Source organism: Pseudoliparis swirei, chromosome 3 (genome assembly GCF_029220125.1).
Source record: "Pseudoliparis swirei isolate HS2019 ecotype Mariana Trench chromosome 3, NWPU_hadal_v1, whole genome shotgun sequence".
NCBI lineage: Eukaryota > Metazoa > Chordata > Actinopteri > Perciformes > Liparidae > Pseudoliparis > Pseudoliparis swirei.
The window spans coordinates 7,235,161-7,251,206 of NC_079390.1; the positions used below are offsets into that span (position 1 = coordinate 7,235,161).

The 16,046-nt window shown below is 44.1% G+C and overlaps 1 protein-coding gene across 2 annotated transcripts; it reads left to right on the plus strand.

The window, feature by feature from the left end:
* The first annotated feature begins 609 nt into the window (after positions 1–609).
* Positions 610–15,327, plus strand: LOC130191851 (LIM domain kinase 1-like). 2 transcript variants are annotated; one of them, XM_056411575.1, is made up of 15 exons: positions 877–1,015; positions 4,021–4,159; positions 8,633–8,742; positions 8,883–9,056; positions 9,189–9,294; positions 9,436–9,707; positions 9,786–9,975; positions 10,111–10,197; positions 10,740–10,871; positions 10,942–11,001; positions 11,087–11,152; positions 11,848–12,034; positions 12,636–12,691; positions 13,572–13,729; positions 14,054–15,327. In XM_056411575.1, exons 1-15 carry the CDS (start codon positions 972–974, stop codon positions 14,583–14,585), a joined length of 2,313 nt encoding a protein of 770 aa, XP_056267550.1. In that variant the 5' UTR covers positions 877–971; the 3' UTR covers positions 14,586–15,327. The 2 variants fall into 2 exon arrangements, with proteins under 2 accessions (XP_056267551.1, XP_056267550.1); XM_056411576.1 differs by lacking the exon at positions 4,021–4,159 and having other exon boundaries at positions 610–1,015.
* The last annotated feature ends 719 nt before the right edge of the window (positions 15,328–16,046 follow it).

Consider the following 16,046-nt stretch of genomic DNA (forward strand, 5'->3'; position numbering starts at 1 on the left):
TCACTCACACACACAAACACACACACACGCACACACACACACACACAAATAAACATACACACACACTCACATACACACACTCACTTACACACACAAGCACACACACACACACACTCACACACACCTACACACACACACACACTCACTCACACACACACGCACACACACAAACACAAATAAACATACATACACACACAAGCACACACACGCACACACTCACACACACACAAACACACGCACACACACACACACACACACTCACACACACACAAACACACACACACAAATACAAACACACACACATTGTCAAAATGTACTTTGAAACAAAAGAACAAAAAAGAAATAAAGAAATCGTGTGATTTTTGTGAGTTTATTCCTCTGACATCTTGTGCTCTTCAAGCCAAACTAACAGCAGCCGAGCCGCCCTGAAGCCGTCATACTGAGTATAATGTTGTTGTAGTTTTTCTCAATTAACTGAGTTCTCCCTTTTGTAGTGTGTGCTGAACAGAGTGCTTTACTGAGAGACCAGAACAGTGCAGTAACTGGAGCGTTCATAAAGAGATCACGTCCCCCAAAGCTCATTTCAAAACACACTGACTCAACACACTCACTCCAACTCTTACGAACAGCCATCTGCAGCTCCACACTCGGGGGTCTCGAGGAGCGTAACTGTATCTTGCAGATGTCTTCATACTGGAGGTAACAGGAGAGGACCGGTGGACCAGAACGTCTAAACTGGGACATGTGTCTCAGAGTCAGTAGGTCAGAGCTCGTTATCACGCAGCTATACTCTGAACGTTGGAGAGTGAACTCAGACACACAGGAAGCCTCTGGGCGCATGGAGAGAGCAAAAAAACAGACAACGCCTGCTGCCGCGGAATAAATGTGCACGACCACATGCAACCGAACAGCTCCTTTCCTCACTGGGTGGATCGCGTCTGAGAGGAGAGTCGTCTCACCGACAGGGCAGGATGTCACGACTGGACCAACGTCTTCGAAGAGGAATGAAAGGACGGTAAGAGGCACTGTCATCGATTTGCCATGTGTTTGTGTGAGAGAGAAAGAGAGAGAGAGAAGAGGAAAGAGGGTGAGCCAAAGGAAAAGTCTGAATATCTCAGCACATTGGAGTTTAACATCTGCGATACTTCCTCAAAAACAACTGTGACAGACAGACGCACGAGGAACCTGCCGGGTACTTTCACAGCGGCTCTGAGTATGAGTAGTGAAAACAAAACAATACCAGGCAACATTATTATTATGGTATTCAAGCAGTCTACAGGACAATACGTAACTTTCAAAACAAATTATTTTTGTGGATCCCTGTTTGCTCTACTCCATCAACAGCTGCTCTTCCTCAGGTCTATATCACACAGTACACACATAATACTGCACACTTATTTTCCTGGACACTTTAACCTGCTGGAAATTCACTTTGGTCACTGCCTTGTTTATATATTTTGTTTCCTCTGTATATTTAATATTTTAGTATTAGTATATAGTATTGTTATTGTGTTTTGTATTTTTTATTTTTATTAATGCTCTAATGTGCACACGCTGCTGTGATCCTGAAATGTCCCCACTAATAAAGGAATATCTTATCTTATCTCATAACACCATTGAGACAATATGACTGTAACACCAAAACACTTTTAATATCTCCAGTGTTTTAAAGGAAATCAGAAAATGGAGGAAACCCTCGCAGGAGAACACGTCGTCAGATTTGACGTCCCGACATCACAACATGTTAGTTCTATGAACACCAGGTGCTGCCACTCTTAGTGACACAGGAACATATCGCAGGAGATTTATGAATGGCTAGATATAATAAGCGTGACACGTGACAAGACAGGTGAGGGTGATACTGTCAAAAAGAGTAATGTGAGGAGATGTAGGCAACAGGGAGAGAGGATAAGTGACGGAGCTTTCTCACGAGCAGACGTCAGGGTGGAAATGGAGGCTCCACATCCGCTGCCAGCTGAAGAACAACAAAGACAAAGGGTCTAAAAAAAAACCTGCAGCTGCCCGACGCTTTTATTAGTTGATTATTTCCTCATCGATTATGGTTCATAACTGTACTTCCCATGGGCCACTGAGTAGAAACTCCTGTGAGTGACAGTGACTTCAAGTCCTACTGGAAACGAGCTGCAGCAGAGAACCCAAAGTGCAATATCAAGTAAATGAAAAGCGCTCCTATTCCCAGTTGAATGAAGTATTTGCCAACTCTAACACAGTTTGTAAATACTGTGAGAAGAAAGAGAAGAATAACACTAGTGACACTGAAGCAGCAGTAGTATGTGTAGATGGGACCATGCTTTTTACCACTTTAAATACATAAATACAATTTCTATAGTTGTTCGCAGTGAAACGTTGTCACTGTACATAACAAGAAACTCCCCAACTACTTTATTAGAGAAGAAAGACAACCTTTTCTTTCTCTGCTATCGGGTCCGCATGACATTTACAGAGGAAACATGGGGCGGGACTCTGTCCAGGAAGCCACTTCCCACTGAGGCTGTTGCATTGAAGCGATAAGGAAGCAGGTTTTGGGGTATTATTCATCATTCAGTTCAAGGCCAGGATGCCACTGGGAGTTTCTGTTTTCAGTTTTTAAAGGAATGAACATGCTGTGCTGCATTGAAGCAAAAGGAGCGTGTTAAAAACTGCTGTATTGTTTTCTCTTTGTTTAGCTCTATTTTGTAATCGTTGAGTGGGAGTGCCTCTGGAGTGAAGACATTTGACAGACCACAGGCCCTGCATGAGTCGTCCTTTTGTAAGGCGCAGTGATAGTTTGGCATCTGGCTGAATGCGCTCTGTCACATTGCGCCGCAAAACTATTCATCCCCATGGCGGTTTTCTCCTGTGGTTTTTCATCGAAATGTTATATCATGGATGGAAACACAATAGTCAACGTTGGTGAAGTGAAGTGAAAAAACCGAATAAAGTTAGTTTAAAGAAATTAAAAAATGTAAAAGTGAAAGCCGTGCAGGCTTATGTATTATTCATCTTTACTATGAAGCCACAACATAAGGTTAGTGTTAGCAATCACCTTAAAAAAACGTAATTTAAATGAAGACATGTGACAGATCATTTAAAAGGTGCACCTATAAATATGTTATTACCAAATGGAAAGAATATGGCACCACAACCAACCTGCCTACGCTGTAATCTCCACGGAGCTGAGCTTTATAGAGAGTGGAAGAGGAAGAAGAAGAAGAAGAAGAAGAAATAGAAGAAGAAATAGAAGAAGAAGAAGAAGAAGAACTTAAAGTGTCCCTATGGACAGATACTCCATCTCCTCGGGGGTCATTGGTCTCTTTGACTCCTCTCTGATTAATGCCCTCCTTGCCTGGTCCATGATTATGTTCCTCATTTGGCAGATTTGTTGTGGTGCTTTATTGTTTTTGTATTAAACGGTGGCTCCATTAGAACATGTGAGACATCATGTGACACTTAGATTACCCACAGAGGGACTGTAATTATTACTAGATCCCACTTCGGGCCGTCATAGGAGAGGAGGTGGATACATCAGCACGCACCTGTTTTTCACTATTTTGTGTCAGTGTATCAAAGAAAATCCAAATAAATATACATTCTATTTACAGGTTGGAATGCTAAGAAATAGAAGAAAAAAAACAAAGTGAGCTGCAAACTTCTGCAAGGCACTGTATCGTGAATAATTTCTACGCAATTTCAACCACAAGCAGAGGGTCAAGTCAAGAGAGGAAAGGAGACGCGCATCAGTGACATTGAACACAACTATGTCAAATAAATAGAGTCCACTGAAGACAATAATGGTCCCACTAGCCTGAAAGTGTTGTCCCTGGCGCTGTGTATCGATCTCAGAGGTCGACTTTCCTCGCAAGTCTCATGTGTTCCGTCACTGATGAGGCTCAGGTGACTTTGCTCTGACACACCTCTGAAGTACCTATCATCTTACATCCGCTCTAAATCTCCATTTTCTCTTGTTTCCACATCCCTCTCTCTCTCTCTCTCTCTTCCCTGCTCCACTCTTGTCTCTAGTTGTTGTGAATGTGGCTGCATCCTGTCTCACTGGTACTATGAAAGAGAGGGACAGCTGTATTGTAAGAAGCACTACTGGGCCCGCTATGGAGAGCACTGCCACGGCTGCAGAGAGACCATCACCACAGGACTGATTATGGTAACACAATAAATATGTTTCCCCATCTGTTTAATTGATAAGGGACAGTGCACATTAATAACAATATTTCTATAAATGTGCCAGAGTTAGCCAAGAGGCTATTTTTCATCTGAAGTCCAAAAAGGCAAATCACGGAAAATACCTCAAATTAGGGCTTCAATTCATAGGAACTAATAGGAAGTATTCTTACTATGGAATATGCTAGATAATCAAAACATAATCAAAAACAGTAAAAATATTGCCTGTCCTTCTCTAGCAAGAAAGGAATGTACACTTTTATTGATCCCTGTGGGATAATTCTTTTCTACATTTGACCCACCCTTAGTTATGAAGGAGCCGACCCACTGTTAATGCACATCTAGACGACATCAGAGGAAAGACTGATTTGCGAACCAGTATTCTCCTATTTTGGGGACGCTTACCAACATTTAATTATAATTAGTCACAACATTGCAGTTACAGACCAAACCAACAGTCCCAAGCCGAAGCACCCGAGCACGTCTGTTGTTCTGCTTACCCGCTCCAAAAAATGTTGTACTCGGCAAATAACAAATTGATTGATAGTTGGTGGGCTAGTTTAACAATAGCTGTAAGATTGCTCATTCAAAGCCACCATTTTGTTCCAGCTGAGATTACATTACATTACATGTCATTTAGCAGACGCTTTTATCCAAAGCGACTTACAATAAGTGCATTTCAACCTAGAGTACAAACTAAGAACAACAAGAATACAGGAAGTAACATTTCCTCAACATAGTCGAACTACAAAAGTACCATAAGTAAGTGCTATCTAAGTGCCACTGAAGTGCTAATCTGTGTTTTAATCCAGATATAGTCGGAAAAGGTGTGTTTTCAGTCTCCGACGGAAGATGTAGAGACTTTCTGCTGTCCTGATGTCAGTGGGGAGCCGTTTCCACCACTGAGGAGCCAGGACAGCAAACAGTCTGGTTTTTGATGATTTAGCGAGAGGTGCAGGAGGCAGTCGTTGGCTGCTGCCGAGCGGAGCGAACGCGGGGCGGGTGGGTGGTGTGACCATATCCCGGATGTAGACGGGCCCGATCCGCCCAGACGCGATGACGCCAGGACCAGTGTTTTGAAGCGGATGCGAGCAGCCACCGTAACCAGTGGAGAGCGGAGAGGAGCGGAGTGGGTGGGTGAATTGGAGGCTGAAGACCAGTCGAGCTGCTGCATTCTGGATGAGCTGCAGGGTCGGATGGCCTTAGCAGGTAGACCAGCCAGGAGGGAGTTGCAGTAGTCGAGGCGTGAAATGACCAGAGCCTGGATCAGAACCTGCGCGCCCCCTTCTGAGAGAGAAGTATTCTCCTGATGTTGTGCAGCATGTACCTACAGGAACGCTGTCGTCGCAGCGATTGGCCGGCCGGGGAGAGTTGACTGTCGAGTGTCACCCCGAGGTTCCTGGCAGTCCAACAGGGGCCACAGAGCTGTTGAAGGTGATAGTCAGGTCGTGGGTGGGGAGCCTTTCCTGGAAGGAATAGTAGCTCAGTCTTGTCAGGGTTGATCTTCAGGTGGTGAGCAGACATCCACTGAGATGTCAGTCAGACAGGCAGAGAAGATCAGTTGGGTGTCATCGGCATAGCTATGGTAGGAGAAGCCATGCGAACGAATGACAGAGCCGAGATAATTTGTGTACAAAGAGAAGAGGAGGAACCCCAGTAGTGAGAGGACAAGGATCAGACACAGATCCTCTCCAAGTTACCCGGTAAGTGCGGTCGTTAAGGTAGGAAGAGAAAAGAGCGAGTGCAGTGCCTGAGATCCCCAGGTCCTGAAGAGAAGAGATCAGGATCTGGTGGTTCACGGTGTCAAATGCTGCAGAAAGGTCGAGAAGGATAAGGACAGAGGAGAGAGGCTGGTCTAGCAGTGTGAAGCTGCTCAGAGACAGCAGGAGGGGGCTCTCTCTGTCAGTGCCTTGAATCCAGACTGGTGAGGGTCAAGAAGGTTGTTACTGTGGAGATAGGAGGACACTTGGCTCAAGATAGCTCGCTCCAGAGTTTTGGAGAGAAAAGGAAGAAGAGAGACCGGTCTGTAGTTGCTGCCTCCAGACGGGTCGAGTGGGTTTCTTCAGGAGAGGGTTGACCTTCAGAGAGTTAGGAAACAGCCAGTTGAGAGGAGCTGTTAATAAGATGGGTGAGGAAGGTCAGAAGGTCAGGAGCAATAGCCTGGAGAATGGGAGACGGGACGGGGTCAAGCGGGGTGTGGTGGTCGGTCAGGGGTCACCAAGCTAAGAACTTGATTGGGAGACAAGGGGTGAAAGAGGAGAGGGGATGAAGAAGTTAGTGTTGGTGAGGTGATAGAAGATGGATTTGTAAAGGAGGGCGTATGTCGTCTATCTTGTTTGTAAAGTAGTCGACAAAGTGGCCGGCAAAAGGGTGGAAGGAGGAGGGGGACAGGGGATCAAGGAGGTTGGAAAAGATAGAGAAGAGTTTTGGGGTTAGAGAAGGAAGACTGAATTTTGGTCAGGTAGAACGAGCTTTTGGCTGCAGAGATAGAGGAAGAGAAGGAGGAGGAGATTGATAGAAGAGCAAGTCTTCCGCTTGATTCGATTCGCGCCATTTTCTTCCGCCGCGCAGGGGTGGCTCTCTCCTCGCGCAAGAGTCGTCCAACCACGGAGGAGAGAGAGAGGAGGATTTCGGTCTCTAAAAAAGGACAAAGAGAATCAAGAGATGAAGACAGGGAAGAGAGGAGAGTGTCTGCGGCAAGTTAGGGATGCAGAGAGAAGCAGTCAGTTGAGGGAGAGCAGATAGGACAGAGGAGGCAAGAGAGGAGGGACAGAGGGTGCGAATGTTTGCGGGCAGGTGCAGAGTCTGTAGATATGGGTGGGTTGTCAGTACCAGAGAGCGAGAGAGAGTAAGAGATGAAGAAGTGGTCAGAGACATGGAGAGGAGTCACAGTGAGGTTAGAGGTAGAGCAGTTTCTTGTGAAAATGTAGTCAAGGTGGTTGCCGGCTTTGTGAGTAGGAGGAGGGACTGAGTGAGAGGTTAAAGGAAGACAATAAGAGTAAGAGATCACATGACTTCTCTGTCTGGATGTTAAAGTCACCCAGAAGGATGAGCGGGGGGCCGTGTTCATGGAAGTTCGGGAGGAGGACGCCTAGCTCTCCAAGAAATCTCCCAAAGAACCAGGGGACGTAGTGAGAACAACAATGTGAAGTTGGACCGGATGAGTAACGGTCACCGCATGAAACTCAAAAGTCAGTGGGATAAAGAGTGGAGGGACAGAAACACCATGTGGGTGAGATGAGTAAACCTGTACTCCACCCCGACCAGAGGGTCTGGGTGTGTGGCTAAAGGAGAAGGCAGAGGAGAGAGCAGCCGGGTAGGTGTTGTCTGCTGTGATCCAGGTCTCAGTGAGAGCCAGGAAGTCAGCGACTGCTCCACAGCAAAGCCAGAGATGAAGTCGTTGGCTGACTGACAGTTCCAGAGGCCTCCTGTGACCAGGTGCTGGGTGTGAGAACGGCAGGAAGGATAACAGAGGAGGGTTCCGTACATGAATGAGCGAGTCCTATAGTAACTACGAAGTAGAGATACTGGGTATGGAAAAGACACACATATTCAAAAATGGGAAATAGAAGACTCCTATGTCTTTGTCCTCGAGTCTTGACTCACGGAAGACTCCTATGTCTTTGTCCTCCGAGTCTTGACTCCAACGGAAGACTCCTATGTCTTTGTCCTCCGAGTCTTGACTCCAACGGAAGACTCCTATGTCTTTGTCCTCCGAGTCTTGACTCCAACGGAAGACTCCTATGTCTTTGTCCTCCGAGTCTTGACTCCAACGGAAGACTCCTATGTCTTTGTCCTCCAGTCTTCGTCCGATGAGTCACGCTGGCGCTTACAGCTGACGCGAAACCCCACCGGTTATGAGCCCAAGTTAGTGCCGCCCCTTGGCTTTTGGTATTCAAATGACACTCAATAGAAACCAGGTGACGATCCAATCAGTGAAGATTCAGGTGTCGGAACACAGGACACACCTCTCTACCAAAACAACTCCTTAAAACAGGACAGACTAACAATCTAGCAGCTTTAATCAACAAATACAACAGTAACTTTAGCAGATAAAACTAGTTTAAAGAAGATACTTAGCAGGATCCAAGTAGTCAGTAGTCTCGCCTCACAGGTAGAAAATGCACACACATATCAAAGTTGCTTTAATGTAACAGCAAGGAATATGACAATAATCTCTGTAACAATACAATCTCAGCATGATACGTCAACTCTTCAGATGTTCAAAGCATTCCTGCCTCTCGGTTTCTTCCTGGTATGAAAGTAAATGCATTTTTTTCTTTCTACACCAGAGGATATCCTCTGAAAACATCCTGACGCCACAATGCCCTGGTGCAGGAATGCACAGAAATAACTCTGCGTTTGGTCCCTTTACCCCACTAAACATCATCTTCTGTATACAACAATATTATGACGTTGGCTTCTGCATTTTAATTTGACCACACTGCCTGAACAGGTTGCTGGAGAGCAGACGTACCACCCGGAATGCTTCACCTGTGTGAGCTGTGAAGTGCTCATTGGAGATGGAGACACCTACACGCTCGTCGAGCGCACAAAGCTCTACTGGTGAGTTTGAAAAGAAAGAAATTAAGCAAGTTTGAAGCAGATTTTTCTCCATTTGAAAAGCTGACACGTGTGAACTGTGCAAAGATGTATGATTCTGATGATTGTCCTTTATTCCATCTCTTGATGTATCCATTCTGCAGTGGCCATTGTTTCAGTCAGGGTGCCGTGTCATCTGTGGGGTCAGCTTCTCTTCTCACCAAGAGTTCCCACATGGTGGCGCTGGTGTCTCTCCCTCCCCATGCAGGTGCCCGACGGGCCTTGACTGTCACCACTGACCTCAGCCAAGAGAAAGGCCCTCTTGTCACTCTGACCGGGTGAGTCTCCGAGTCCAAGACACGACCAAGAGTGAACTTTGTCTTGAGTTGGCGCTCGTCGGAGCCGACGACACCGGCTTGTTGCGTCTCACCCCACCTGTCCTGCACCCGCTGACTCATTGTCTCTCTCAGGTTGGACACAGCTGCCCTCAGCCCTGACCTGCTGTCCTCTGTCCACAATGGTGACCGAGTACTAGAGGTCATCGGCATCCCTGTCCACAACATTCCTCCAGACAAGGTAGGCCTCACCGAGCCATGATACCCTAACTAATGAGAAGAAGTTCCACTTACTGGCATCCACAAAAAACTAAAACGTAACAAATAAGACGGAAAAAAACAACTACGCCACGAGAGGTTATTGCGATATTCTTTTCTCTAGATAAACGGTGTGATCCAGGACACAAGCCGGCCACTGCAGCTGACCATTGAACACAACCCGCAGTCGCCCGATGACCTCCTTCGCTCAAACAACCCTCAGAACGACATCAGCTGTCATGACCCCTGTGCCCGGGAGAAACTTTCTTCAGCCCACAAACTCCCAAGCCTGGAGGAAGAGCCGAGTCCAGGGGATGAGCCGGATGAACCAATCAGCTTGAGCCTCTCCCCTCCTCAGCACCAAGAAAACATGGGAATGCGATCCCGACATATTCTGTAAGCGCCGACTCCCGGCTAACGTTGATTTATTACTCTTCTCTTTCTCTCTGTCTGAGTCTTTCTTTTCTTTCTCAGACGCAGCTGTAGTATCGACAAGTGTCCTCGGTCCGCTGGGGCGCGGTCGCCTTTATCTCAGAGGAGGGACATGGTTCGCTCAGAGTCTCTTCGCGTGGATGCCGGAGGGCGGACCCATCGCATCTTCAGACCGTCGGACCTCATCCACGGAGAAGTGCTCGGCAAAGGCTTCTTTGGACAGGCGGTCAAGGTACCGCAGTTACTTTTCCCTTTCATCACTCATACTGACTTTCTCAAAAAATTCTTAAACAACTCGACGCCTAGTGGTCAGTTTTTTTGTTAGATTGATGTTAATCAGCATTGTGATCAACCTGTTGTTGTCAAGGTAACGCATCAGGAGACCGGGGAGGTGATGGTGATGAAAGAGTTGATACGTTTTGACGAAGAGACCCAGAAGACTTTCTTAAAGGAGGTAAGTTAGAGGTCATGAGTGCAGGAAGTTAACATATGCATTGCTCGTGCTCATTTTTGTTTAGGAGACTACAAAAGATTTAACAGCTGATATTAACTCCTTGACATTTTCCATCCCTTTTGTAGCCATCTGATCTTTCTTTGTATAAATTACTGATGTACTGCACAATATACATCCTAGTCCTCCATTGCACTTTATTTTTTTATTCTTCTGTTTGTACCTTTTTTAACTGTTTGTTTCACGTCATGTTTTGCATGTTTGTATGTATCACATCCTTTCTGTGGACGAGGAAGATTAGCGTCCGCTAAGGCGTCAGCTAACAGGGATCCAGTTAATAAACTAAACAGGTCTACGTTTATGAAGATAAGTGCGATCCTCTCTGGGAGCCCACTTTAGGTTTGAAGTTGGTACGACAGCTGGATGTTTTTCTCCAAACACAGTTTGAACCCTACCTAGGTCACTCTCTTATCTGTGAGCTATTTCCATGCTGCTATGGTCACATGAAGCATCTGTTTCACCACTCCTCCTCTCACCTTGTACAGGTGAAGGTGATGCGCTGTATGGAGCATCCCAATGTCCTCAAGTTCATTGGACTGTTTTATAAAGACAAACGGATCAACTTTGTCTCTGAATACATTCAGGGAGGAACTCTCCGAGAGACCATCATCAAAATGGTAAGTTAAAGCTGTGAGGACTGTCAGAGTCCACGGACACAGGATGTTGACCACACTCTGTTCATTGTAGGATGAGGATTTCCCCTGGAGTACAAGAGTGGGTTATGCCAAAGACATTGCAGCTGGGATGGTGAGTCTCTCATGGTTCATATCCCAAACCATCCCTTAATCTCATACCAACTTTCCCTAACGTGTATAACATCTCTCCTTCTAAGGCCTATCTACACTCCATGAATGTTATCCATCGAGATCTGAATTCACACAACTGCCTGGTCAGAGAGGTAAACATGTGTTTCCATCGCACACATCACTTACCTTCACTGAAGGATACACAAACCCATCATAAATGTGCTACATCAATATGTTAATTGCTTCATTACATTTCATTAAATTGTATACTTACTGTGAACAAACTAAACTCGTGTGAGCTTTTGAAAGCCAACTTCTTTTTGGATCTAAATCCAAGTTTATAAATGTTAAATTTGTTCCAAGTTGACCAAATCTGTGTTTTTAACCAGCAGAGCCCATCCCCAAAACAGGTCATCTATCTATAATGTAATTATGTAACCTGGGGGAAAAATGATTTTTGGTTATTTTCAATAGTTATACTGTATATATTTCTTATATTCAAAATCTATATGTAGCTTTTCTTTAAGTTGTTTTGATTATTTTGATGATTGATTTTAATATCATTCAAACAAGACCACCTCCCAGTTAAAGCTGCTAAGCTAAAATACTGTGTATTTCATAATGTTTTAAATTATAAAATGTAAAACTAAAAAGACCAAACTCTTCTTACTGTATGGTTTTAACTATTAGTGCATACATAATTGATTTAAAGGCGGCACAAATTGATGGGAGATGCTTCACACTACTACTGTGATACTTTTAAACAACAACAGACCAACGTGACAATATAAAAGCTCCTCATTCCCCCCCCCCCCCTCTCTCTCTGTCCGCCTCCCTCCTTGTTTAGAACCAGTCTGTCGTGGTGGCAGATTTTGGACTCGCCAGGCTGGTAAAAAAGGAGAGGAATCAGCCCGGGACATCCTCAGTGGAACGGCCGGGGAAGGGGACGCCGTCAGAGCTCCGCAGGCCGGACCGGAGGAAGCGCTACACCGTGGTAGGAAGCCCCTACTGGATGGCCCCGGAGATGATCCACGGTGAGTGTATATCCGTTACCTCTGAACATGAAGGATTTGATAGAGGCTTTTGTTTGCAGTGAAAGTAAAGAGATCCCAGTATGATGTCACTAATGCTAACACCTTGGGTAGCCTGGAGGACCCGGACTACATTTTCTTAATGCTATAATAAAGGAAACATAAATGATAACGTTATTTATCAAAGCTAAAAAAAAAGGCAAATTGCACAGGTACAATACTTTTGATTATGAGTGAAGGACTTTGGATTCATGTGAGACCTCACAGCGTAGAAGTCCGATTTACCAGTAAATGTTGCCAATGTTACTTTCCAAATAATGACAATTTAAACAAAAATGTTGTTTTGCTGTACATTATGATGACTTCAAAACGTATAGAATACATACTCTAAGTGACATTTGGAAACAGTACTGACTCACCTCAACCTGCCCCTTGATGCCAAAAGTGCTGCAATATAGTAAAATATGCAAATAAGGGGTGAGACCTGAACTTATTCTGAGGTCTAGTTGCAGGTTTCATGAATACACTGAAGACGTGATCTCTCCATCCATGGGCCAGTAAAGATGCGTCTCACGTTTTCAAATCCTTCCTCTGCCCCTCTCAGGGAAAAGCTACGACGAACGGGTAGACGTCTTTTCCTTTGGGATCATGATATGTGAGGTAAGAACATCTGGGCAAAGACAAATATTCCTCAAAGCGGTGTTGGAGAATCCGAGGAATTCCTGAATTATAATGTTCTAGAAATGTCAAAACAAACAAACCTATATTATCCTTGCGCGGGGTGATATTGAAAAAATCAAATCTCACGATTACATTTTTTACCAAACTTTTCTCTATCGCTATTGCAACAATATTGTAGATTGGACTTTGGGTGCTTTCGCAAAATATTTACAAAACATGATATTTGAGAAGTGATCATCAATAATGTTGATATTCTGAATATGTGGGTACTATAATTTATATGACATCCAACATCTAAGACGCTATCTAGTTAAAATATCAATGTATTGCCCAGTTTTATATTATTACCTTCGCATTGAAAATGCGGAAGGTTATGTTTTGATCGCCGCGTATTTATTTGTATGCGTGTTATTCGCCTAACTCAAAAAGTATTAAACCGAATCGCATGAAATTTGGTGGGATGATTGGTTATTATCCGGGGACCATTTGATTAGATTTTGTGATCGATCGGGTCAAATGTCAAGGTCATGAAAAAGGTCAACATCTTCTTGAATCGCATGAAATTTGGTGGGATGTTTGGTTATTATCCGGGGCCCATTTGGTTAGATTTTGGGATCAATCGGGTCGAAGGTCAAGGTCATGGAAAGGTCAAAATCTTCTTTTTACCAAAGCACGGTAAATTCTTATCCAATTGGCATGCAACTAATGCCAACATGTTCATAATGCAATGCCCAATCTTGTGATATGCGAAGGTATGCGCTCTACCGAGTGCCCATTCTAGTTCATTCTTTTTTGTTTTGTTATCAAGCATCTTATCAATTTTAAAGCAAAGTACGTATCTATCTCTGTCTCTCTAAAGATTATAGGTCGAGTGAACGCTGACCCTGACTACCTTCCCCGGTCCAATGACTTTGGGCTGAATGTCGCCGGTTTCCTGCAGCAGTTCCACCCCCCTCAGTGCCCCCCGGCCTTCCTGCCCCTGGCTGTCCTCTGCTGCGACATGGACGCTGATAAACGGTACGACCGCACACATTCAACACAACGTACATTTCAGTTTAGTTTCAGTGAACACAACAACCACGCTAACACTACTTAAAACGTAGATGATAGGCACTTCATTAGAGCTGCAATGCTGTGGTTGGTCGTCTAATGTTGGAAAGGAAATTGCAAAAGAAAGTATTTTTTGCATCTGTTACCTCGACCACGACAGTCAGGAAGTATTGAGGTTACTTTCCCAATGTATAGGAGCCCATATACTGTCCACAAACAGTCCAATAAATATTAAATAAATGCATTGGACAGCTCTACAACCTCTAATCGCCACAACTCTTTGTCTGTCAGTCCTTCCTTTTCGAAGCTGGAGGAGTGGCTTGATAACCTGCTGATGCATCTGGACATCGGCCTGCCTCTGCTCTCTGAGTTAGAGCAGCACCGCAGAGCCTTCTGGCTGAAAAACAGCCTTCATAACCACTCTCGCAACCAGGACAGGACCCTGGATTCTCACGAACAAACCCCCCGCTCGCCGCCACAGAGACAGAGCTCAGACCTCATGCAACATCCGGACAATGCGATACCCCAAATAGAGTCTAATCACCTCGCTCAGAGCCCAAACCAAAATACCACACCTGACAGCCATTCGGACGGGGAGCGACACGCACGGGGAGTGACGTGTTCCAGGTCGACGAGCAGAGACCAAGGGGAGAATGGGTCTGAAACCTCCGTATGCAAGAACCCCTCAGGACAACCGAGGGCCGAGGACGAGCCCTTACCACCGCTACAGGTCAACCACTCGCTGGTGGGCCGTTCCAACAGGCAACGAAGGACATGCAGAGTGCTGTGGGACAGATCCACAGAGGACAGCTCTTTTCTTTGACTGCGCAGCTCATTTCTGAGGGAGAAAATCCTTTTTTTTTTAAAGACATTTGTGCCTTTTCAAACAAATGGGAGAGAAGTGGAGGTTTCATAAAAAGGTGTGTGGAGGATTAACGGATGGAGAACCTTTGGAGGCATAACACTGAAGCTAAGGAGAGTGTATGCTGCTTAATGAAAACTGCTGAGCATATTACGTTCGCCTCATATTGCTCTGGACCAGGGTTCATGATGTTTCAACAAGAGCCGACCAACACTGGATTTAGTTGATACCCATATTGGCATTTCAGATTTCAATATTAATTTGATTGCAGTACATTGGCCGGTATTCATTAGCATAAGCACATAAGACACAACAGGAAGAAGCATTTTTTATAAGGATTCTTAAAATGACATGTTTGGCAGTGCGCTCTGGTGGACAGACTACATAATGCCAACGCTGTTTCTAAATGATCTGTCATATCTTTGTCATTTTTGTTTGACAGTTTTTTTAACTTATCAGCTCACACCGATTATGATGCTAGGAAAGGTTGGTTGACCAATGTATTGGTTGGGCTCCAGTGTCAACTTTGTCCCAAAGCTGTGAAACACATGGCACTTTATACTTCCAGCTACACCGCAGGCATCAAGTATTTAACAAAATGCCTTTTGTATTTTCTGTTGAAATGTTTCTGCCCACATTTAACATACTGAGCAACATATACATGTATAATTGTAACTTAATAAAGAGTACCATTATCATTGGATCACCTTTGGAACAATTTATATATATATATATATATATTTTTAAGGCTATTATTCCTATACTAATCCTGAAGGATTATGATTCATTTCCTATGCAAAGTCGGCAGCCGGTCCTCCTCCAAGGATATTGTACATATTATTATTATTATGACTATTGTCACTAGTAGTAACTAGCTGCTGCTGTACATTGTATTGTACGCATTATTATAATTATAACTATTATTATGACTATTGTCACTATTAGTAGCTAGCTGCTGTTGTACATATTATTATTGTTAATAGTATTATTATTATTATGACTATTGTCACTAGTAGTACCTAGCTGCTGCTGTACATTATATTGTACATATAATTATAATTATTATAACTATTATTATGACTATTGTCACTAATAGTAGCTAGCTGCTGTTGTACATATTATTATTGTTAATAGTATTATTATTATTATTATGACTATTGTCACTAGTAGTACCTAGCTGCTGCTGTACACAATATTGTACATATTATTATAATTATTATTATTATAACTATTATTATGACTATTCTCACTAATAGTAGCTAGCTGCTGATATACATATTATTATTGTTAATATAATTATTAAGACTATTATCAGTAATAGTCTGTAGCCTCTGTTGTTGTTGCTGCTGGTCTTATCACCATGCTGAGTCCCTGCTCTGTCTTGTACTTAATCAACAACGTCACAGCGGACTGCACCCGGAG

What these genes read in the sequence shown, in the direction of transcription:
- LOC130191851 (XM_056411575.1), top strand. Translation starts at nt 972, where the DNA reads ATGTCACGACTGGACCAACGTCTTCGAAGAGGAATGAAAGGACG. An exon ending in TCACCACAGGACTGATTATG is followed by an intron (nt 4,160 to 8,632) that starts GTAACACAATAA and finishes CTGCCTGAACAG; the next exon opens with GTTGCTGGAGAGCAGACGTA. An exon ending in ACAACTGCCTGGTCAGAGAG is followed by an intron (nt 11,153 to 11,847) that starts GTAAACATGTGT and finishes CTCCTTGTTTAG; the next exon opens with AACCAGTCTGTCGTGGTGGC.